Below are 24,220 nucleotides of genomic sequence, written 5' to 3'. Positions count from 1 at the left end.
CTGGACCAACTTACTCCATGTTTACAACGTGTGGTTTAGATCAAAACTGGCTGGCCTTTTTGACACCAGAGACCGATTTCGTAGAAGGCAATTTTTCCATGGACCAGAGGCGTGGTGGTAGAAGGAGCATGCAAGTTAGATCCTGTGCATGCACAGTTTCGCTCACCCACTGCTCACCTCCACTTGTGTGGCCCTGTTCCTAAGAGGCCATGGGCCAGGACCAATCCACAGCCCATGGATGGAGGACCCCTGATTTTAAAAATGCCAACTTCTGTAACGATGCGGCCCTCTGCGTCTCTCTTTTTCTTTTCCAGCCTTCCAGCACATTAATGTTTCTTTCTGAGAGACTTTAAGAAGTGCATTCTGCCTGATGGGGTCTCTTGGGCAACTAGTGAGACAGGGCCACAGGTATCTGGAGACATCAGTTGTTGGAACCATTGACTGTCGTCTGGAATTGGTTTTCTAAGCATTCTACCTCTCCTGCTTAATCCTCCAAGCTTCCCTCGTTGCACAGTGCCGCCCAGGCAGGAATGAAACTCTTTGCAGTTACTCTTATTTAAAATCATAACAATCTCGAATGGCAAGAAAAGATGAACACCTTAACTAATTTCTCCACAGTAATCTACCGAATCTCCAAGCAAGCGTATCTACTAGGTGGCAACTTCTAACAGTCAAAAGGTGTTTAAAACTAAACTGAGTTGAGGAACATAATCCAAAAGTTTATAGTCAGGGAGCACTTACCAATTTCAGGATAATAATGGTTCAGAGACCACCCAGTTTTTCCTTTTTCTTTTATCCATACGTGCAAAGATATCCATTAAGTTCAATTATGAGAACATTAAAATTGCCATCCTATGTGCACACATTTGGAAGTAATTATTATTGGATTAACTAGGAGTTTACAACCTAATCTTGATCTACATAAATCAGGGCCCGACACTTCAAGGAATGTGCTGATTGGATAAAATAAAGCATATGGATCCATTAATGTAATATAAAGTTCCTTGCCCTTCCATATTTCCTTCACAGGACACCTCTGATTGTGCCAGTTCTTTCTTCTGTCATGCTTTTACTTCAGGGGTCTTCAACCACGGCAACTTTAAGACTTGTGGACTTCGAACTCCCAGAATTCCTGAGCCAGCTACCCCATTTGGAGTAGCCCTTCAATAAATGTTTGTGCTGTTTGGTTCAAAGTCATAAATGCTGACAGTGGATGTCTGAATGCATTGTAAAATTCAGATTGTTGGAAAGTATTAGTCCGAAAGCCAGCTTGTAGGATTGAAGATGAACTTTGGAAGGAAGCTGATCAAGTATAAAGGCTAAGGTACTTTTATTATACAATGGTACTTTGGTACTCCACTGCTTTGAAACTCATTGAATTTGATACTCAATACATTTTGATGCAGAAATTTTGTCCCGATAATCATCGTTTGTTTAGTACTCACAGCACAAGCTGGAACTTGGTGTTGGCTACCTTGTGATTCATTATTCCTTATGGGAAAAAATTGTTTAGTACTCATTTTTTGGGGTACTTATTTCACCTCCCAGAACCAATTAATGATGAGTATCAAAGTATCATTGTACCTGGGAGTGATATTGAGATAAGACCAGTGAGTTAGGAATGAAACCAATGATTAAGAATTCAAGGCTAGTGTTTATCAACCTAGTGTTTTGTTTTGGTTCACTTTGCTCTTTATTAAATTACTTTAATCAAGATTGTCAATCTAATTTTAGATTTTTAGTTGCTTTTACGTTTTTTCTACTTTTGTATGCCAGTCCAGAGTCCATTTGAATTGGGCAGCTAATAAATTTAAAATAATGATGATGATAACAATAAGATGATAATATATTTTAGCTTTACATCTGGGAATTCTGAACGTAGAATTATTATTATGTTTCAGGTCTACTGGAGATTATTAGAGTAAGATAAGTCAGAACATTTTTGTCTCTAAGCCATATCTGTAAAATACGTAGACTTGAGATCTATCCAACAAATGTATTATATGAATGGCCACTATAAAACATTTTTGATAGTTGTCCATGTTGATTAAGGAAGTGACATTTGCACAGATAAACATTAATCATTTTTTTTTGCATGAATCAAATAGTGTCTGGAGACAGTATTTTAAAACTTTGATTTATTATTGGCTACATTGATAGATTCAGCTCTGCAACATTTCCACTTTCTATTTTCGTTCAAGCAGTTTTATAATCTGAATAACACTTTCTTTTAAATCATGAGTGTCTAACCTTTCTGGCTGGGGAATTCTGGGAGTTGAAGTCTACAAGTCTTAAAGTTGCCACGGTTGGACACCCCGGATTTAAATGTATATATCAAAAAGCTAATGTTTATTGAAACATTGTCTGAAGTTGTAATTCAGAAATATTGCAATAAGGTAAGTGTTAATTAGTTTCATTGCAGATCTTGTAGAACTATTTGGGATATGGCAAAGGTTTCTAAACATTCGTTATTTAAAAGCCCCCAAAATCTCTGATCAAGGGACAGAGCTCTTGTGATAGATAATCTACTGTGTTTGAGTGAATTCTTTTTTTACCCTTAATCTCTCACAGGACCTCATCAAGTTCTCATGAACTCCTTGGGTTGTATAGAAGACAGGTTGAAAAACCCAGATCACAAAAACGCCTGCCTTTGAATAACATTTGTTAATTTTAAAAGGTGCTATCAGACTCCTCCTGATTTTCACTTTAATTGATAATTAGTGAACTGGCATTAGATCAACACTATTAAGTTCTCATAACAGTTTTAAAATCTGTTTTTTTTCTAGAATGTTAGGGTTCTTAAAAAAATGTTTGTGTGTGTGTGTGTATGCTTCTTTTGTTGTTTCTGTTGTGTGTGTGATTTACCAATTGCTGATTATTCTACTTTAATTCAAATCTGAGCGTACCATAACACCAACCGCTGAGGAAAATTTAGCAACATTCAGAATCATAGTTTGCACTTGATTAAGATTGATGAAACTTTCGGAGGGAAGGTGAAAGGAACATGAGAAAGCAAAGATTTGGTCAGGATTTAAAATAAGAGCTGAACAGGGAATTTAGCTGCAATTTGTTCTTATTTACAAACTCATCTTTTTAAACTTTCGGGACCATCAGTAGAAACTTACCCTGTGGGCAGCTAATAACTTTATAAATAAAAATAATAATAAACTTCCTGCGTAGAATAAGTGGAACATTAAAGTTGTGAGCGAAGTAGAAACTAGTTATGTAAAGGTGGGTTGAACTACAGTCCCCATAATCCACACTCAGCAATATCACCAAGATGACTCTTTGTCCGTTGCTTGTTTTTCTTTTGATTTAGAGAAACAAATTGCCTAATTAAAGGCAAAATGGAGCTCACCGAATTGGAGAACGGGGGAAGCCAAAAAAGGAAGGAAAAGGATCTTTGTGCTCCCCAAACAAATGTTTGGTTTTGTGGCAGCTGCTTTTCTTTTCTCTGAGTGTATTTTTGAGGCTGAGTTTCTCCAGACAGCATTTTAATAACTGGAGGCTTTCTTGAAGCTGACCGTCTCTGGCAAATCAAGCCCTTTCTTTGTTGAAGAGTTTGCAACTCCGGCTGCAGCTCTGCTATGGGTGGGTTTGAATGGCCATCATTGTCCAGACTTCACGTCAGCTGAGATAATAAAAACTCCCCCCCAAAGATTTCGAGGGTGGGAAGGTCTCGCAAGTTTAATCACACTAATTCTGGTTTTCAGCAGCCGGGATAAAGGAGGAGTAAGAGTTGACAATTCAGCAGATATTTCAGTCTGATTCTATGTCTGGGGAAGGAAAGGGAACAGATCTCTTGCAAATTCAACTCCCTCTACTTTTTGATGGAAAGAAAGATTTAAGAAATTAGCAGGTTCCTCCTGTTCTGACCCAGCCTTAGCAGAACCAAAAAGCAGATTCTTTGTCCCGAAAACCCCCTCTTTATTTAGTTACTGTGAATTTATGGCATTTAAACACAGAAAAGTCCTGGCAATACTCCTTCCAAGGGTTAATTGCAAGAACAGACCTTATCAGTCCTTGGATAATTGCCAGACCGAAAGCTTCCAGTTGCAAAGCTGTAAATTAATTCCTGGCAAGGAGTATCAGAGTATCACAATAAGCAAATCAAAGAAATACGAACTATTGTCTCCTGCAACCACCACTCCCCCTTTTGCCTCTATTTATTTCCCAGGGAGGGGCCATTCAGTGTCCATGTGTGCCTCTCCTCCTGAGTCGGCCCCTTTTCCTCAGTTGTTCTCCTCTTCTGACAGCTCTGCGCATGTGCGCATCTGGAACAGGCTCCAGCTATTCTTCTTGCCCACTTACCTCCAACTCCGAAGGCAGCTGGGAAATGTCAGATAACCCTGGCCCTCTCTGCTTCCGACACAGAGCATCCACCAGAGCTTTGCCCAGACTCCACGACTGGCCAAAGATCCTCCCCAACCTCCTCATCATACGAGTCTGCCACCAACTCTGCTGGCAGCTGGCGGGCCACAACACCTCCCATATTTTTTTTTCCATTGTGTTTTTGGGAAGAAGGCGTGAATAGTATTGTGTCAAGAAGAACCGGACCATGTTTCCTGACAGTGAGAACAATTAATGGAACGATTAATGCCTCCAGAATTTGTGGGTGCTGCAACATTGGAGGTTTTTAAAAAGAGAATGGACAGCCGCTTCTCTCAAACTGTATAGGCTCTCTTGCTTGAGCAGGGGGTTGGACTAGAAGACCACTGAGGTTCCTTCTCATTCTGTTATTCTGTAAACCTTGGCAGACTTGGAATCAAGGTGTGGTAAATGAAATCAGCTTGGTGCCAAGACCGCCTTTTCTTTTTTCCCCATAATCCCCCAGATGAAGTGCTGTTCTGAGGTAATTTATAGGAAATAAGAGTCTCTGCCATTGTCTTCGTAAGCTGGAGGTGCTCATCTGTGATGGTTATGTGAGAATGACCTTGGGAAACAGGATGTGATGACCTGGGGTGTGACAAAAAAAAATAACAAAGTCACAAAAATAGAATAAATTCCATTTAATGCCTCCAACTTAGCCCCAGTACCTAATTATCCTTGGCTGGATATCAAATTCTTAAAGAAAACAGTCTACGGAGGGAGTAAATGCAGTCCGAACCCAAAGTAAAGTTAATTAGAAATTAAAAACCCCAACACAAACCACACTGAAGTAATTAATATGGCAGGCCAGGATGATAAATTGCAGACTTCTACCAGATAATGTAGCAACCACAGTTGGGAGGAAGCCAAAACCCAGATAAGCTTCGACAAGAATAATACACGCTTTGCTTCCAGCAACTTTGCTATGCACAGTTGTCCTTTTAAACAGTCCTCCCAGCTGCAGCCCATGAAGGGGATCGGGGCCCTTTCCTCCCCTGTAGACCGCGCCATTCACGTTTCTCCCTTATCCACTCTTCCCTACGTGGCCTAGGATGAAGAGGGGATGGGCCTGGGTCTTCCTCTGAATGCCCATCCGGCCTGTGCCCTTCCCCAGTTTCCTCCACAACTACCAGAACCACACTCCCACTCCCTGTCAGCTGTTCCACCTCTCCCTTGGAATCAAATGCCAACAGGGGCATGACACAGGACAACAAGATGCAGCAAAGGGAACAGTCAGAACGGCAGGAATATGAGTGGAGAGACACACTCAGAAAAGACCTTCCCTAGTTTTGAAGTTGTAAAGAGGAATGGTAGGTAGTGGAGAGAAGTACTTTCACACTTGCAAGATTCTGTGAATGTGACCTTTAAATTCATTTGGTAATGTTTCCTGTCTCCTCTACCTCATAAGGTTGACCTCATTGAGAGAATAATGGGCCTATCAGCACAGCATTGCCAAAAATGTTCTCTGGAGAAAATCCTTGCCTCAGAATAATCATGTTGTGACTTCCAAAACTCATAGCTTGCATTAAATTGTGGCCAGCTTTGCCTTGGTAGGAGCTAGGTAAGAGATGTTCAGCTTGTAGACAGACATGTAACTTCTGAAAGCCCAAAGGACCCTCACAAAATTCTTCCTGAAGGGCAATTCTGAACAAAAATAACAATCATAATCTTAAGTCTATGTGGTCCCTGTTCTGAAATGCATATAAAGGCTGAGTGTGGCTTGAAAAATAAAAATTGAACGTCTTCTGGCTATTCCTGTTCTTAGCATGTTCGATATTTTGCTGATGGAAAGGGCAGTACAGGTAGTCCTTGACTTACAAGAGTTCATTTAGTGACTGTTTGAAATTACGACACAGAAAAAAGTGACTGATGTCAACTAAAAAATACTTCTTTGGTCTTTTTAGTTGACAGCAGTAAGGGAGCGGGGAAAAGCAGTGCATTCCTTAAATGTTTCAGATAATCGCTTTGTCAGCCGAAGCTTCTGCTGCGCAAGATTATTACTGGAGAGTATGATTGATGACTCTTGGTTATGGATGTGTCTCATTGGAGAATATACATCCAGGGGATGGGGGGAAGACTAGGGTTAAGGATGAAATAAATGATGTGGCTGCAACCAGGAAATGCTGACATGTCAATTCCTAATAAATCAATCTTTTTTACTCTGAGAGATGTGGCTAGAGACTTGTGATTTGAATGGGGGTGCGTGTCGGCGTTGTGACAACTGAGAGCTTCAAATATACACAAGTGTTTACAGAAAGTGACAGTCAGTAAGAAAGTAAGAAAGAATACGGAAGGAAGTGAAAAGCGTGCAGAAAATGTTTTGGGATGAGTTCGGTGCCACTGGCCATAGCTATTCCTTGTTGGACCTAGCTATTGTCTATGGACCACATTGCAATGGGTTATTACCATAAGTTGAGTTATGATGGCTGCTTCATGTTCCAAATTGCGCATGAAATAAATCTCTGGATCTTCAAGTAAGAATTATTGTTTGTGGTCTGCCTGTGTTCCTCTTTGTTGGGATATTTTTGATGACATTTTAAATGGAAGCACTTTAAAAAAAAAATCAAGAAATCAGCTCATTCTGTCCCTCCCCTGGCATACCGACATGGCATGGTCAAGGATTCCCTCAATGGATGGTTAGCTTTGTGGAAGCAATTCCAAGCATAAAGGAGAATATTTGTAGCTCAGGGTTGACATGAGGAGTCCTTGGTCCTCTCTGAATGTGGTTGTTTCATTACCCAAACTAGGTAATATCACCATCATGCTAGCACTGATGATGTTACGTAGTTTGGGTAATGAAACATCTACAAGAAAAGAACCAAGCTCAGAGAGCACCAAGGACCCCTCAGAGCATGCTCGCTATGTCAACAAGCAATGCTCTAGTGATGACATAATAAGGAAGCACTACAGAACAACAGATCGTGCAGTGAAAAAGGAAAGAGAGGTTTCATTCTCTTATCATAGCTTTTAACCCTTGCCTCCTCTTTGTCCTTCCCTGCTCCGAAGGCCGGATGGCAGCTTGCTTACCTGTGCCTGACGTTCAGACAAAGCCAACTCCTGCTGGTTTGCCCATCTTGACTTGCCATTTGTTTTGGCTCACCTCCTTGCTCATTTCAGCCCTCTTTGTTCTTGGTTCCTAATAACACATTTTTAAAAATATATATGTATATATATATCTAAAAATAGCTCTGTATTCATTGATCGTGCTGGATCGGTAACTGAAATGAAAAGCTCTGTTGCAGATTCTTGCTTGCCTTGCTCTTCCAGAGACCTGCATGGCAGCTGAAGCTCAAGCCTTTAAAAACGGTTTGGAGGGCATCCGCTCTCCGCCGTTTGCATGCTGCCAGAGGAATGCATCTGCAATAAAGCATTCTCACCACCTTGCTTCCCCCTCCCTCTCTCTGTCTCTTTTTTTTTTCTCCCCTAACATTTCCAGTTCTCCCCCAAACAAGCCTTGAAGTGGAGTCTTACTCGGCTCACCCTGGAGACCTCCTCCAGTTGCGCTGCCGGCTACGGGACGATGTTCAGAGCATCAACTGGGTACGAGATGGGGTGCAACTATCCGAGAACAACCGGACGCGCATCACAGGAGAGGAGGTAGAGGTCAGGGACGCTGTGCCTGAGGACTCGGGTCTTTACGCCTGCATGACCAACAGCCCCTCAGGAAGTGAGACCACCTATTTCTCCGTGAACGTCTCAGGTTTGTAGCAGGCTACCCTCCAGGATGAATGAGAGCTGCCGGAAAAGACAATTTTCAGTTGTTGTTGTCAGCCTTACTGCTTTTTTTTTTCAACCTTAACTGCCAGTTGCAGAAGATGTGAGACCAGGATTCAGTCTATACCAGGGGTGTCAAACTCAAGGCCCGGGAGCCGGAGCCGGTCCATGGGGTGCTTAGATGTGGCCTGCAGGGCTGCCCTACAAACAGCAAAGAACTGGCCTGTGGTGCCTCTGCTAGTGACGATGGAACTCAGAAGGGCCACGCACAGCCCTCCCAGGTTCCGTTTTCAGCCGCAACGGCCTCCTGCCACCCTCTGCCAGTGAAGACAGAGCTTGGAAGGGCCACGCAAAGCCCTCCCAGGCTCTGTTTTCAGCCGTAACTGCCTCCTGCCACCCTCTGCCAGTGAAGACTGAGCTCAGTGGGGCACATGTGCACACGCATCACCCCAGGGTCCATTTTCACTGACAGAGGGCGGCAGGAGGTGGTCGTAGATGAAAATGGAGCTCAGGAACCCATTTTTGTTAACTGAGCATTTGGGCCACCACAGATGCCCACGATATGAGTGACATCAAACGAGCCATGCCCACCCCAGCCCCTGAGGTCAAACACAACCCTGATGTGACCCTCAGTGAAATCGAATTTGACACCCCTGGTCTGTACAGTGTGATGCACAAGGGGACACCACTAGAAAAATCTCTCCAACTGTTCATTAAAATAAAAAAAAGCATTGTCCATATATTTAAAAAGATTCATGTCTTCAGCCGCTCCTCATATGCTCAGGCCTAGAGCAAAAATGGAATCAGGGTTCGAAGTGAGCTCTGTTGGTATGGGTAAGGTGATACTCTTTCAGTTTCTTTTATTGTTGGAGAAAATAAATGCTATTCTGCTTTATTTGGAGCAAGCTACCATGTAACTTTTGTTTCTGAACTGTTATTTTTCATTTTAATTGGCCAGGTGGTTAAATTTATCTTTGGAATTGTATGCCAATTTGATGAAGTTAAGAGGCAATTCCATGGACAATTTTAGTGGCCCTCCTTCGTTTCATGGGCCCGTTGAATTTCATTTGGCTACCCGTAGATAGAACAAAAAAAAAAGTTTGAGGATGCATTTGATTTTTCCAGTTTGAAAGTTCTATAGAAACTGACATTAGTTTTTGTTAGATATTATATGGATAGATGGGGAAAGAATGACAGAAAATACGATAGCCATTTTCAGCTTAGCAGAGCTTCCTTGGTTCAATGGCATTCTCTTGTAATATGGAAAAGATGGATGGATGGATGAATGGATTGACTGAAGAAAAACTTGATTTTCATTTAAAAGACAACAAGATTCTGAAAAATCCGAATGGCTGAAATTTCCAGGAGATGAAAATGGAAGCATTAGCACCCTGCAAGCTTTTCTGATGTCTCTCATCAATAGTCCCTAATCTGCTAAATTAGCCTAAGTGCCAAAATTCATGACCCACCATCTTAATGGTCAACTGGGAAAACCTACTTCTTGGCCACTCTGGTTGTGATTCTGAGATTCTATCAAGTCGACCATTTATGAATGGGCACAAAAGCCTTTCCAGGGAGTCTGCTACCTCTGATAATTCAGATAAGAAGAAGGATGTAGGAGGCCTCCTGAGGTTTTGGTTGTCTTTCCTCCCGTGGAGAAGCTGTTCATTGTGTGTTGTGATTCCCTCTGCACTCTGAAGTGCTTTGGTCCAGGCGCAGTCGTATCTGGTGATGAGCTGTTGATAGAAGAACTAATCCATACTATGTGACAGGCAGGATATTCCTTACAGGCTTGCCAAATGGCTGACTTCATGACAAACATCCACACATTTTGTCCTGCTTTCAGAAACAGGCAACATGATTGCTTGTCACCAGCTCTGCCTCTCTCGGGAGGAAATCTAAGGATAATAGTAATAGTGACATCCGAAACATATGATACCTCCAAGGTCCAACATTTGTCTGAGCACAAGAATTCTTCCTCGCTTTACTGAATCTGAAGAAAACTTACATAACAATAACATCCCAGAAGTTCAGCACGGAATGAGCAAGATTGCCTGCTCTTTTCTAGGACTTTTATCACTGAAGGAAACACATTTGCCCGTGGCAAATGTTTGTGTGAAATCAAAGCTTGACTTTGTCCACCCTTCCATTACCACCTCTTGCTACGCCATGCAATAATAGCAATAGCCCTTAGACTTATATACCGCTTTGTAGTACTTTACAGCCCTCTCTAAGCGGTTTACAGAGTCGGCATATTCCCCCAACAATCCGGGTCCTCATTTTACTGACCTGAGTCAACCTTGAGCCTGTGAGAATCAAACACCTGGAAGTTGGCAGAATTAGCCTGAAATACTGCATTCTAACTACTACACCATCGCAGCTCACAATATCTGATTCTTCATAATACCACATTATGAGGAATCAGGTATTTCCAATACTCAGGATCAAATTTCCTACAATTTGGGCTCACAAGATGGATAAGTGCAGGTAATCCTCGCTTAACAACCACAATTGAGTCTGCAGTCTCCCTCATAAGTTGTGTGGGTCATTAAATGGGTCACCACGTGGCCTGGCTCAACTTTACAATCATTTTTACAACAGCGGTAAAGCATGGTTGTTAAGTGAACCACATGGTCATTGAGTGACTCCGTTCTCCCAAAATGAACATTTTGGGCCAAAAACCAGCAAAAAAAAGAGAGAGAGAGAGCACAGATTGTAGTCATTTTACCTCAGGATATGCTGCAACCGGTTGTAAATGCAAGCCAATTGCCCAAACTGGTGCGTGTGTGTTTGACTATGAGGACAGGCCATAAGTAACTTTTTGGAGGTAGTTGTAACTTTGAACAGTTAAGTAACTGCTTAAATGAGACTACCTATGTATAATATGACAGTAAAAAAAGAAGATAATTCTGTCTTTTTTTAATTCAGTGTTTCTCAATCTTAGAAACTTGAAGAAATCTGGACTTCAATTCCCAGAATTCCTCAGCCAGCATGCCTGACCGAGGAATTCTGGGAATTGAAGTCCACCTATCTTAAAATCCCCAAGGTTAAGAAATGTCTTATCTCATTGGGAAAAGCTCATTTTCTCTACTCATACTTACCATTTCTATCTTCCTTAGATGCTCTTCCCTCTGCAGAAGATGACGATGATGACGATGACTCTTCTTCGGAAGAAAAGGAGGCAGACAACTCCAAGCCGAACCGTACGTATCAGCATCTCTTTTCCCACCTTGTTCAAAAGTAGCCATGACATCTTGCAAAACCCAGTTGGGGATCTTTTTCCAAGCGAACCGAATCTTGTGTAGAACTTTTTTTTTTTTTTTTTCCAATTTCTTGCTTAAGTCTCTTAGCTGTCAGTATAGGAAGATGAGGGAAAAAAAACCCAAATCCTTTCCCTTTTCTCTCTCCTTCGCAGCTTAGAAATCTTCTTAGGGAACAAAGTTATTGTTTTTTTTTAATAGTTTCAATTCCAGGGTACCTTATTTGTTGCTTTTGCTGTTTGACCTGGTCAACCAAAACTTTCTCTTCTTATCTCCCTCCTGCACATTCTTTTCCGGTCGAGTTCTTCTTTGTGGTGGCCATTTCTGACCACCGCTAAAACCGCCTTCGGGAAAGGGAGTAATGGCCAGCTGGGGAGGAGAGATGCGGCTCTCCTCAACCCTGCAGGCAGTCTCCCTGCTCTTCACCACCTCTACGGGGTGGCTTAGCCCTGAAACCAGCCAGCTCGGGGCGCTCCAGCGGCGAGCACGGATCGAAATCGCGCAGAGACACGATTTCGGTCTGTCGCCGAAGAAGCTCAAACCGGAAGTCATCGAATCTTTGTAGAACTTTTGATTTTTTTTTTGCTGGGGCTTAAACTAGAGGCGTCTAACCCATGGACAGGGTGGATTTGATTAAATCAAGTTGACTTAAATCATGATTTAAATCGCTAATAAAAAAAAGGCTTGGTTTAAATCGAATCGATTTAAATTGTAATTTTTAAAGAGCAGCTGTCATCTCTGTTCTGCAGCGGCGGCTCCTCTAACTCACTGACAGTCCCATTCACTAATGGGATGGCTGGTGATGCGGCAGTGACACAACAATGTGAGGGACGTGGCGGGCAGCAGGTGAGTGGATGCCTGCTAACAGGCGCCGCCATGATGGATCTGAAATGACAGGTGCTCTTTAAATGTGAAGACTCATTCTTGCTGGTAGTTAGAATCTTTAATATTATTATTTGCAAACAAAATGAAGGTTTCCTATTTAGCTTGCAGGGCTTGGATTCATTGAAGTGAGTTTACCCAAAATGTAAACACTGCAGAATATACAGCCTTAGGCTACATAACTAAGCTCCATTTCATGCTGAATAAATTAAATTATTAATGTACCTTAAATAGAAAACTACCTTTAGAAAGATTTTTACTAAAATAATAAAAATTTTAAAAAATCTGATTTAAATTTTTAAAAAATCCATTTTTAATATATATCTTTTTAAATAAAATCATCGGTTTTTATCCACCTTGCCCCTGGACCATCACTTCGGCTGCTTGCAGTCCCAAATTCTTTTGCTTTGGCCTTCCTCTGACTGCACCACTGATTTTTTTGATTCCTCTCACTTTGAGGCATGGCATGCACAAAAACTATAACATAAGCCTAAAACAGGGGTGGGCAACTATGGCCCTTTTATGAATTATGGACTTCAACTCCCAGAATTCCTGAGCAAGCCATGCTAGCTCAGGAATTTTGGGAGTTGAAGTTCACAAGTCATAAAGGGGCCATAGTTGCCCACCTCTGGCCTAAAATAACCTTTAGTGATTTAACTAAAGAAAGACCACATTGCCTGCCACCCAGGGGTTAAAAAAAACACACAATCACAGTCCTGACCAGAATACACTAGATTCCCATTTATTTTACAAGTAGTCCTTGACTTACAACAGTTTCTTTAGCGACCGCTCAAAGTTACAACGGCACTGAAAAAAGTGACTTATGGCTTTTTTTCACACCACCGTTGCAGCAGGAAAAAGGTCATAAGTCGCTTTTTTCCCATTACGTCGTAACTCTGAACGATTGCTAAATGAACTGTTGTAAGTTGAGAACTACCTGTATATCTGAAAGATTAGTTGAATATTCCAGACCCAATTTCAGGGGTGGGATTCAAACATTTCCGCAACAGGTTCTCTGCCCAGTTTCTGGGTGGGTGTGGCCATGATGGCCGTGGCCTAGTTCGCCTCCTGCACCACAATGGGGGGGGGGGGGTTTTCACCCTCCCAGTGCTATGGAGGCTTTTCTCGAGCCTCTGGGAAGGCAAAAACAGCCTCCCCTGGGCTCCGGAGGCCAGAAACGGGCCTGTTTCTGGCCTTCTGGAGCCTCTGGGAGGCCCATTTTTTGCCCTCCCCAAGTCTCTGCATGGGCTCTGTACTTACCTGGGATCCAAAACGGGCCACATGGAGGCTCTGGCGAGGGGAGGGGAGGGGAGGGGTGGGCGGGGCCAACTAGTCATCTGAACTACCGGTTCAGTGAACCAGATATAAAACTAACAACCAGTTCTCCTGAACCGGTCCAAACCGGCTGAATTCCACCCCTGCCCATTTTTTTTTTTTTTTAAAGTTGTGTGGTGAACCATAGTCTGAGATTGATTCTCCAATGTCACCCGATTACCACGGTCAGAAGGATTCCATGCTAGGTAAAGCACCCCAAGTTTTCAACAACCTGAATTGCTCCCTCGGCCCAGGATCCCGAGTGGTTCAGGAGATGCAGATAATGACTTGGCTGCCAAAACTTCCAGTTGGGACTCGAACACCAACAATTCTTGACACTTCCCCCCCCCCCCCTTCAATTGTCTTTCTGTTGGAACATCTCCCGCTATCTTTACTCATCTTGCATGGAATGTGGCCTTACGTGCCACCTATTTGTTGGTTCTCCTGCAGAAGTCATCCCACCTTACTGGACCTACCCAGAGAAAATGGAGAAGAAACTCCATGCAGTTCCTGCTGCCAAAACCGTGAAGTTCAGATGTCCCTCTAGTGGGACCCCTACCCCTTCCCTGCGTTGGCTGAAGAACGGTAGGGAATTCAGACCTGATCATCGCATTGGTGGATACAAGGTAAATCAATAAAGAGCTTGTTGTGTTTGGCTTCCTTTTACAATATTTGTTTCTGCAACAGAGAGGGGTTTCTTCTTTAGGCAGCTGTTTGAATTAAGGAGGAGGGGGCTCCCCTAAAGAGTACAGGTAGCCTTACAACTTACAACCACAGTGAGTTTTGCGACCTTTCTGGGGCCCGTTAAGTGAATCACTGCAGTTGTTAAATTAGTGACACCGCTGTTAAATGAATCTGGCTTCCGCCCCCATTGACTTTGCTTGTCGGTGGACTGCAAGCATCATAAATAATATTTTTTTTGTAATAAGTTTTTATTTTATTTTATAACTGTTCTCACCCAGGCTTCGTAAACCATAATCGCGCACAAACTTATTTTAAAAACAAGTCTTATTTTATTGCAATGCTGGGAATTGTTTTCATTCCCAGCCGGTAATGAATCTCAAACAGTCCCTTGAGATAAGCACCCACCTTTCTTCCCTTCGAAATGCTGCCAATAACAGAAGTGTCAAGTAAACTAGAACAAAAACCAACTGAAGCGGAAAGAGCTTCAAGAATGAATCTGAACCAAATGAACGACTTTGCTTCCTGCAAAGGTTTTGTCATCTTTGCCTGTCCTTTATACCTTACGGAAGGGGCAATCACCTCTCAGTCTTACTCCTGAGTAGGTCCTTTTATCTCAGCTGCTCTTGCCTTCTAACAGCTCTGCACACATGCACATTGGGAACAGGCTCCCCTGGGTCCTCTGCCTCGCTGCTTCCAGACTCCAAAGGCTCCGAAGGCAGCACCCCACTCTCAGATAGTCCTGGGCCTATCCCTGCATCGGATGCAGGACCCTTGTCCGAGTCCTCTCCAGACTCCCAGACTGGTCCCCATTCTTCCCCACTGTCCAATTCCGCTGCCAGCTGCACTGGCTGCTGGCAAACCACAGCAATAACATACAAACATTCAAATTTCAATTGAACAGTGTCTTGTCCTGGGTACAAATCATTTTAGGAAATCATAACCACAGTATTTACAACAATGTTCATTGCATTAATATCCATTATATGCAAGCATCATAAATATGAACCAGTTGCCAAGTGTTCGAATTTTGACCTCAGGGATGCTACAATAGTCATGTGAAAAATGGTCTTGAGTCACTTTTTTCAATGCCGTTGTAACTTTGAACACTCAATGAACTGTTGTAAGTCAAAGACCACCTGTACTAAGTTCAGGATCTGCAATTCTCTCACTGCAGCACAGGTTACAAGGAAAAGGGGGTTTTGTCATCAGCCTTAACATTTTAAGCTGAGGTAAGGCAATAAAAGCTTCGCCGGAAGGGCTCCTGGGTTATACCAACCCCCATCTCACCTTTAAAATAATTCCCCAACAAAATAAGGGAAAGTTGGACAATCTGTGGCCCCAGGAGATTTTGGGCTCCCTAAGTACTTTTGCCTGGAGCCTCATCTTATCTCTGTTGCTGAAAAACAGTGGACTGGTCTCCTGCCGTTTGGAGCCAGAGAAGTTGCACTAACAGTGCATATTTTATGTCCTCTTGAGTGTTTTAAAACGACCTTCTTCCCCATCTAGAAAACTGGGTAGGTGGGGAGGGAGAAGGAATGAAATCCTGGCCTTTCTCTGTCGACTTTGGCCTCCCTCCAGTCAAAAAAATAATAATCTTAAAGAGTTTCTCCTGACCCACAAGGTTGCTTTTTAAATAATCGCACAATTCATTTCACAACTGCAGGGATTCACTTGTGCGATTAAACAAAACAAAATTGAGTTGTAAAATCAGGTGCAATTTACTTCATGGCTGCTTCGCTTAGCAGCAGAAAAATCTGGGTCCCAGTTGTAGTCATAGGTGGAGGACTATATTCATCACTGCCAAGGCTCCTCGCCTCTTAAGATCTCTTTCAAGCCAAGCGAAGGCATTTGGCTGGACTTCACAAGAGACATTTAGCTGAGCGCACAGCAGACGTTGAGTTATTCTGAATCATGTCTGATTCCTCTGCCGCCTGCACAGGCTACCGGCAAACCACAACACCGTCAGTCACTGGGGGTGGATTGTGTTGTGTATTTTTTCTTCGTTCTGTGCTGGATTAGCTGAGCTCTTGGTCACTTCCACCAAACAGGCGAAACCTCTTTTTCAGAAAAGGTTGGGTCATTCTGGTTGTCCCTTTTGTGGCTCTTGATGGTCTTTGCAGGCTACTAGCCTTGACAGATGTTGCCTGCAGCTTGGCAAAGAGGAAAGGGGTTTGCTGAAAACCGTGGCCTGCATCAGGTAGAAAGTAAAAAAGGCTCAAATTTCGGGGCTCTAAAGGTTTATTACCATGGTTGACCCTATAGAAATCGTTGTTTAAAAAATCATAGATATGGGAAATGGGGAGAGAGAGAGGTGCTGCCACATAGGTCATCCATTCCATGCTGGATTCATAGTGGATACTTCTCCCATCACAGGACTCCTTCCTTTTCCTTTCTTCCTTCTTTCTTTCCTTCCTTTTTTCCCTCCCTCCCTTCTTTTCCTTCCTTCCTTCCTTCCTTCCTTCCTTCCTATCCTGCCTTTATCATTTTTAGCAATAACTCAAGGTGGCAAACATATCCATCCCATCTTCCTTCTCCTATTTTCCACACAACAACAATCCTGTGAGGTGGAATAAGAGAGAGAGAGAGAGAGAGAGAGAGAGAGCACTAAGGTCACCCAATTTTCTCTCTTGGAGGAGCTGTTGGTGGAATTTTGCAAAAAAGAAATAACCCCAACATTTTGGCTGTTTTTTTTTTGTTGTTGTTGTTTTTGGACAGAGCTAGAGCTTCATCCAGGTAGAGGCCATCTTCCATTGCATGAGTGTTCTCTTCCCTAAAGATCTGAAGGGGATAAGCAAGTTCTGTATCTCTTGTTCAGCAATCACAAAAGCTGCTGTGTAGCAGGAAGGAAGTTTGCATAGATGGATTAACTCAAAAAATTGGCAAAATTTTTCATCAAATCCTAGGAGATGCTAGAAATTATGTCGCAGTTCAGAATATATTGATCTCATTCTTTCTTGGGTGGGACTGTGTCTAGCTGAAAACGGAAACAAACCCACAAGAGTTGTGAATTTGTGTGATTTCGGTGAAAACTTACGGTGTGAATGGGGTCATTTTTTCCATTTTTAAAAAACAGGTCAATGTTTCGTACCTTCGTGCTTCCTTTTACAAAAAGGCATACTTATAGAACAGATTCGGCATTAACTCCAAGTTCAGGAGCCAAAGAAATGGTGGAATAGAATCATCAAAGAAAGGATGCTAAAGGAGGGACACAGTGAAATGTACATGACAAAAATTAAAATAAATCCCCCAGGATGGAAATCCTTCCATTTAGCAATAGCACTTAGACTTCATAGTGCTTTCCAGCCCTCTCTAAGCGGTTTACAGAGTCAGCCTCTTGCCCCCAAACAATCTGGGTCCTCATTTTATCCACCTCAGAAGGAGGAAAGTCTTGAGCCATTCAGGATCTAACTCCTGGCTGTGGGCAGAGTTAGCCTGCAATACTGCATCCTAACCACTGTGCACCATAGGAAGGAAGGAAGGAAGGAAGGAAGGAAGGAAGGAAGGAAGGAAGGAAGGAAGGAAGGAAGGACAATAGCAATAGCATTTATATATCGCTTCACAGTGCTTCACAGCCCTCTCTAAGCAGTTTACAGAGTCAGCTTCTTGTCCCCAACAATCTGGGTCCTCATTTTACCCACCTCGGAAAGAGGGAAGTCTTGAGCCGTTCAGGATCGAACTCCTGGCAGTGGGCAAAGTTAGCCTGCAATACTGCATTCTAACCACTGCGCCACCAAGGCACTTTTGTAATAAAACAGGGCGGAAGTATCTGTTGTAGTATTTTCTCTGTATTTCTGTGTATTTTTCTAAGCATCATCTGATCTGCAGACTCTCAACCAAGGCCCCAGTTCTGACCTTTGGGTTTTTGGTTTAACTTTCCTAAGGCATTTTTTAAAACAAATCTCCTTGATTTTTAATAAAATTGCATGTTTTTATGAGGTTATATTTTAGCGCCTCCTTTTTACATAGGTTGTAGCTTATAGACCCGTGAGTGTTCCTTAGCTTGAAGTATTGCTTTTGTGAATTTTTCTATGTTGCTTGGTGAGGTTGTGCAACTTGCAAGGCGGAATAGGATGGATGGATAAACTGTCACTTTAGTGAAAAAAACAGGTGGTCCACACATTCAGATTCCAGATTTGGAGATGCTGCAAATAAATGTACGTCTATGTACTGTGTGGTTTCTTGGTGAAACTTGGGGCTAACTAACCTTCCTTCGTGGGAGGAAAACAGCTGTAGGTATTTTCAGGTCTGGTTCTTGTGCTGGCAAAACACCTTCATCCCACTCTTCAAGAATAATCTGTTTCCAGATGTAGATGGCTCTGTGGTCAACCCTGCAGCTGACAGCAATTACGAGCCTGCAAGCTCGAAGAGGAAAACTTAGCCACAAATTGATGATGTTACGTGCAGCCTAGAGGGTCTGGAGGAGACCTTTGGTCTTCCTCTAAGATGAAAAGGCAAAAGTGCAGTCACGTCCACCATCTCCCTTTGTTCTTGAGTCCCAACCCTCAAGTCAACAGGTAGCCTCTCTGAGTCATTTCATCCTCTTTCAACAGGTTCGCCATCAAACTTGGAGCATTATCATGGATTCTGTGGTCCCATCAGATAAAGGCAACTACACTTGCATTGTGGAGAATAAGTATGGAACCATCAATCACACCTACCACCTTGATGTTGTTGGTAAGAAATGGGAATCTTCAGAAGGGGGAGGAATTGCAGTGTATGCTACTTTGTGACGTCTGGCTCATCTTTTAAGCGGACCTGGCTGACCAGTGACAAATAGCAATAACAGACTTATGTACTGCTTCACAGTGCTTTTACAGCCCTCTCTAAGTGGTTTACAGAGTCGGCATATTGCCTCCAATAATTTGGATCCTCATTTTACCCACCTCAGAAGGATGGAAGGCTGAGTCAACCTTAAGCCTGGTGAGAATTGAACTGCCAAATTGCAGGCAGCTGGCAGTCAGCAGAAGTAGCCTGCAGTACTACATTCTAACCTTGGTTTGTGGTTCGCTCACCACATCATCCAAAGCAAGATAGGAGAAAACCAGGATTTTATCTCTGGCTGACAGGACACAGCTAATATTGCTGGTAAATTTGGTTTGCTGTGGAAACCATGGACAGCTCCATCCATGATTGGGCTGCTCATAGCTGACAGTTTTAGTTTCCCTGAAACATAACTGTGAAATAATGTGACAGTCAGTTGTGCAACCAATATCTTTTTGGCACCAGTAATGTTCTGGTGTAGGAGTCTGTGTTTGTTAGTATTTGTATATGAAGAGGAGAATGCTGATGTAAGAGACATTGAAAGTTTCAGAGCTCTACAGATAATGAGATCTTTGCCTTGATGATGCAGCCAGAATATTTCCTGCTTTGAATTGAAAAGCAGGATGGAGGCCTGGAAAGTGATAATTGATTAATAAAAGCAAGACATTACAGGAAGAGCTATTGGATTCTTAACTCCTTGTAATAGAGTGGTTTAGGTAAGAGAAAACCAGGCAGAGCTGGTGGCTGGAGTTAAGCGCATCATTAGCTTAGAGTCTTGATGTTCCCACAAACAGTCTAAGTCTAACCCTCTTTGAATTCCATTGACCCTTATCTGGAACCAATGTAGCACTGAATTTAGTTGACTAAATTGTGTACAGCCTTGAGCAAGGGTCTTCAAACTTGGTAAGTTTAAGACTTGTGGGCTTCAACTCCCAGAATTCCTGAGCTAACATGACTGGAGGAGGAATTCTGGGAGTTGAAGTCCACAAGTCTTAAACTTACCAAGTTTGAAGACCCATGGCCTTGAGCAATAAATCTTCTGGACTGCAACTTCATGTATGGTCCTGCTCCTTTGCATCTGACGTTAATCTCTCAGACCATTTGTGGGGGTATAATGACTCCAAGCTTATGATACACTTAACTTCGCCCACCTGCTCTGTCTGCTCTTCTACAGTGTATTGGTTTTTTTTTTTTCCCCTTTGGTTTTTGGAAAGTCCTTGGATCAGGAGTGTCCAACCTTAGCAACTTTACAACTTGTGGCCTTCAATTCCCAGAAATGGATATCTGGGGAATTCTGGGAGTTGAAGTCCACGAGTCTTAAAAGTTTCCGAGGTTGGACACCCCTGCCCTAGAATGGGTAGACGGAAGTTCTCCATAAGCCTCCCAGCCTTTCTGGAGGAGACAGAAGAAATGCATGCTGCATTTTAGCTTGGGGTTGCCTCTGTGTCCAGAGAGGTCTGTTCCCAAGAGTTCACTTTTTAAATTTTCACCCATACCACCTCTCAGAAGGCTGCCTCCACCACTCAAACCCGAGGCTTTGTCTCATCTTGCATGTCACATTTATGGTAATTTCGGAGGCTATACAAGAACTTTTTCTCATCAGCCTCCCCAATTAATTTCCTGATTAGTCTCGATTCCCAACCTAGGCTTGCTGATCTCAGTCGTTTGTGGAGTTGCTCTAAATGCCACTAAATGAACCATTAAGAATGCAATTTAATTTGATTACACTGAGCAAACTAAAGGAAATAGGTTGCAAGGGGGAACAAAGGGGTTGGTTAATGCTCACTCACTATGGTGTCTGGTTCTTTGTTAATCAACTAGGGCCTTGTTAGATTTGTTTGACCTTTGACTTCCAGTGAAGAGGTAGCCATATTTGCTCCCCTCCCAGCCCCCCTGAAGCCCAAGTCCAGTTCCAGAAAAATGAACCTCTCAGATCCAGTTGTGTTCACTGACATCCATGGTGGGGGGGGGGGAAAGGGGAGTGAGAAATTAATATAGAATAGATAGATTCAAAGAAGAAAATGATAAAAAAATCTTCACTTCGCTACTTGGACAAAACATCTGATGATTTGCCTTGTCGTGACCTCGTATTTTATTACTGTAAATCCACAGATAGAAACTAATTATTCGTTGGAACTTCTGATCTACGTGTTTGTTTTTCCCAATAGACTTTTTTCTTTTTAATTGCTTCCTATTATGTGGCATTTTCCACAGACAATGAACTCTGAGATGTTAGAGTTAATTCAATATCGGGAAACTGATTAATCCAAGCATTATTTCATGGGGGTGTGTCTTATGAAGCAACGACTAACGTGAAGGCTTCACACTGGCTTTTATGCAAGAGCTAAGAGCTTGGTCCTTCTAATGAAACTGACAGCAACCCAGATGGGGGTAGAGATTGAAAACACGGATGAGGACAGTCATGTGAAGTTTTGCAAAAGTTTGCCTTTTAATCCAAGATAATCACCGCTTTTGGCAGGGGAAAAAAACCTGGTCCTGTGATATTTCCTTCTTGAAGCAGAATTCGACTGTAGAATACAGTGGTGGGGGCATTCACTAAGAACTCTTAACAAGCAGCAACAAGGACATATTCCCTTCATATTTTTAATAAGTGACAAGCTACAATATTTTTAAAAAAGCAGGGGAATCTTGGCTCTGGCTTCTTGTAATTAAGGGGGAAACATTTTTTTCCCCCCTAATCCCTGCTTTGTCACATCAGAAGTGAAGATGTGAAGAAGGCAGACAACCGGGAAGCTTTAGTTTCTGAGCCAGCTGTCGTAATTCTCTTTTGTTTCTAAGAAGTTGCCCACTCTACTTCTATCTGCATCTGAGTAACTGCAGGGGGTTCACTCAACTGCTTTATAGCTTTCTGGCCAGGCGATTCAAACACACACTTCTCCTAAGTGTAGAAGTGACCCACACGTGACCTTCTCTACCATCGAATTTGCAGCTTTTGAATATGGCCAACACGGCATAATCAAAATTTGCCCCTGCGGTCCAACACGCACAAAGGAGAGTATAAAGCTTATTTAAGGCTGAGGTTTTGTAGAGTCTCAGCAGGTAGCCCTACCTAGCTGACCTTTCCTGAGCTAAGATGGTAGGATTCATCCTAGTTAGCATTTGAATGGGAGACAATGAAAGAATACTAGAGCTGTAAAATAGACTGAAAAGATTTTTTTTATTATTAAAAAAAAGAATGGGAAAGGGCAAGGGCACCCACAGCTCTGCGTTGCCAAGAAAATATTGATGCTTCTATAGAATCACCAAGAACCCAAGCCCATGAAAGGGCATCTTTACCTTTAATGTCATAAAAGCTACAATCGTGGTTTTTCTCATCTGCTCGGAGGCATAAACTTAAAATGGTTGCCTGGACAAATAAGGATTCATGAGAAGGTTACGTTAAAGAACTGCCTGCAAAGGTCCTTTATCAGGGGAAAGAATCCCAGCTCATAAGTTCTCAGAAAGAGAAAGGAAAGGAAAGGAAAGGAAAAGAAAAGGAAAGAAAGAAAGAAAGAAAGAAAGAAAGAAAGAAAGAAAGAAAGAAAGAAAGAAAGAAAGAAAGAAAGAAAGAAAGAAGGAAGGAAGGAAGGAAAGCAAGAAAGAAAGAAAAAGAGGGAAGGAAGGAAGAAAAAGAAAGAAGGAAAAAAGAAAAGAAAAAAAGAGGGAGGGAAGGAAAGAAAGAGAAAGGTGGGAAGGAAGGAAGAAAAAGAAAGAGGGGAGGAAGGAAAGAAGGAAGAAAAAGAAAAAAGAGGGAAGGAAGGAAGAAAAAGAAAGAAAAGAGGTAGGGAAGGAAGAAAAGGAAAGAAAAAAGGGAGGGAAGGAAGGAAAAGGAAGGAGAGAAAGAAAGAAAGAAAAAGAAAGGAGGGAAGGTAGGAAGAAAAGAAGAAAGGAAGGGGGAGGAAGGAAGGCTCCAATTCTAATGAACTTTGGTGCACATTGGTATGACATGGGGAGGAATAAATCTCAATAAATCTTGCTTTAAAAAAGAATTATCTGAAACTCGTGTTAGAAGAGAATCACTGTTGATGTGAGGAAGATGTCAAAGAGGTGGGGATTTCCCCAACCCCCTTGGGAAGAAGGGGGACACTGGGTTTGGGTGTTGATAACATCCATAAATGAGTTCAGATTGCCTCAGGAACCTTTGAGGGACCTCTCCCTCAACAGTTGAGATGACATCCAGAGCCACCTCTGGTAACTCAAAGATCTCCAAATCTTGACTTTTCTTCAGCTGTTAGTTGGGCAGCAGGAATCCCCTCCTTCAAACTGGTGTTTTAGCATTCTGATACAGACCAGAGAAAGGAGTATTCAAAATGCCAAGAGATGTGGAATTTGACTGTATTGTTTGTACCGGTTTTTTTTTAAGCAGTCGTGAGCAGGCAATGGATTATCTTAGTAGTGCTTCCTTTCTCTGGAGTTCAGGAAAAGATAAAATAAGTAACTAACTTGCTACTGTTATTCATTGCAATTTTCAGGATTTTATAACGCACTGTTTTTGAAAACTAACATAAAGCAAAATCCACACAAAAATTAGTACGTGTCCCTCCAAAACACTGAGAAATTGCTTGCAAAGGAGAATGTCTATATTTAAAAAGTGTACACCAAATGTGTATCCTAAATAGGCCACAATCACGAAACATCAAATTCAAAATTAACGAGAAATGGAGATTATTGTATGCTGAGTGGAATTATTTCCTTCAGAGATTTAACTGATAGAGATGTTATCTTTTGTTTGGTTGAGGTAAAAGCAATTGCTCACTTAAGTTCTTTTTAAGTCGTAATACTTATTGCAATCTACTTTTTTGTTTGCTAAGCTAGTTTTGTTTGTAATATTTGTTTTTCTTTCTTTCTGGAGTGAAACTCTCTTGACTGACTGGCAGCACCAAAATAAATTGGCAGAGTGATATGGACTCTCTCGCCATTTCTTCTTCTCTTGCGTTTGTCAGCCTGCTTGAAACTCTTTTCTCTTACGTGTTTTCTAGAAAGATCTCCTCACCGGCCTATCCTACAAGCTGGGCTCCCAGCTAACAAGACAGTCTCATTAGGTAGCAATGTGGAATTTGTCTGCAAGGTCTATAGTGACCCTCAGCCCCACATCCAATGGCTGAAGCACATTGAGGTCAATGGAAGCAAGATTGGACCAAATAACTTGCCTTTTGTTCAAGTCTTGAAGGTAAGGTCTTTCCACTTGGGTGATGTGACAGTTGAGTTATTTCTTAAATCTTAGGAGGGGAAGCTCA

The 24,220-nt window shown here is 42.3% G+C and overlaps 1 protein-coding gene across 7 annotated transcripts in view; it reads left to right on the top strand.

The window, feature by feature from the left end:
• Nucleotides 1–24,220, top strand: part of FGFR1 (fibroblast growth factor receptor 1) — a 115,813-nt gene that overhangs the window by 59,426 nt on the left and 32,167 nt on the right. For 4 of the 7 annotated variants that reach the window (XM_087938659.1, XM_087938660.1, XM_087938658.1 and 1 more), the window contains exons 3-7: nucleotides 7,805–8,068; nucleotides 11,202–11,285; nucleotides 13,989–14,164; nucleotides 18,773–18,896; nucleotides 23,963–24,153. In XM_087938659.1, the coding sequence (XP_087794785.1) occupies nucleotides 7,805–8,068; nucleotides 11,202–11,285; nucleotides 13,989–14,164; nucleotides 18,773–18,896; nucleotides 23,963–24,153 (839 nt within the window). The remainder of the gene's footprint in view (nucleotides 1–7,804; nucleotides 8,069–11,201; nucleotides 11,286–13,988; nucleotides 14,165–18,772; nucleotides 18,897–23,962; nucleotides 24,154–24,220) is intronic. The other 3 variants (XM_087938662.1, XM_087938665.1, XM_087938663.1) reach the window with 1 other exon arrangement.

The sequence above is a fragment of the Pseudonaja textilis genome, chromosome 9 (assembly GCF_049901715.1).
Source record: "Pseudonaja textilis isolate UNSWEBS1 chromosome 9, rPseTex1.2, whole genome shotgun sequence".
NCBI lineage: Eukaryota > Metazoa > Chordata > Lepidosauria > Squamata > Elapidae > Pseudonaja > Pseudonaja textilis.
Note: the sequence above shows the minus strand (reverse complement) of the source record. Positions and strands in the feature narration are given on the sequence as shown.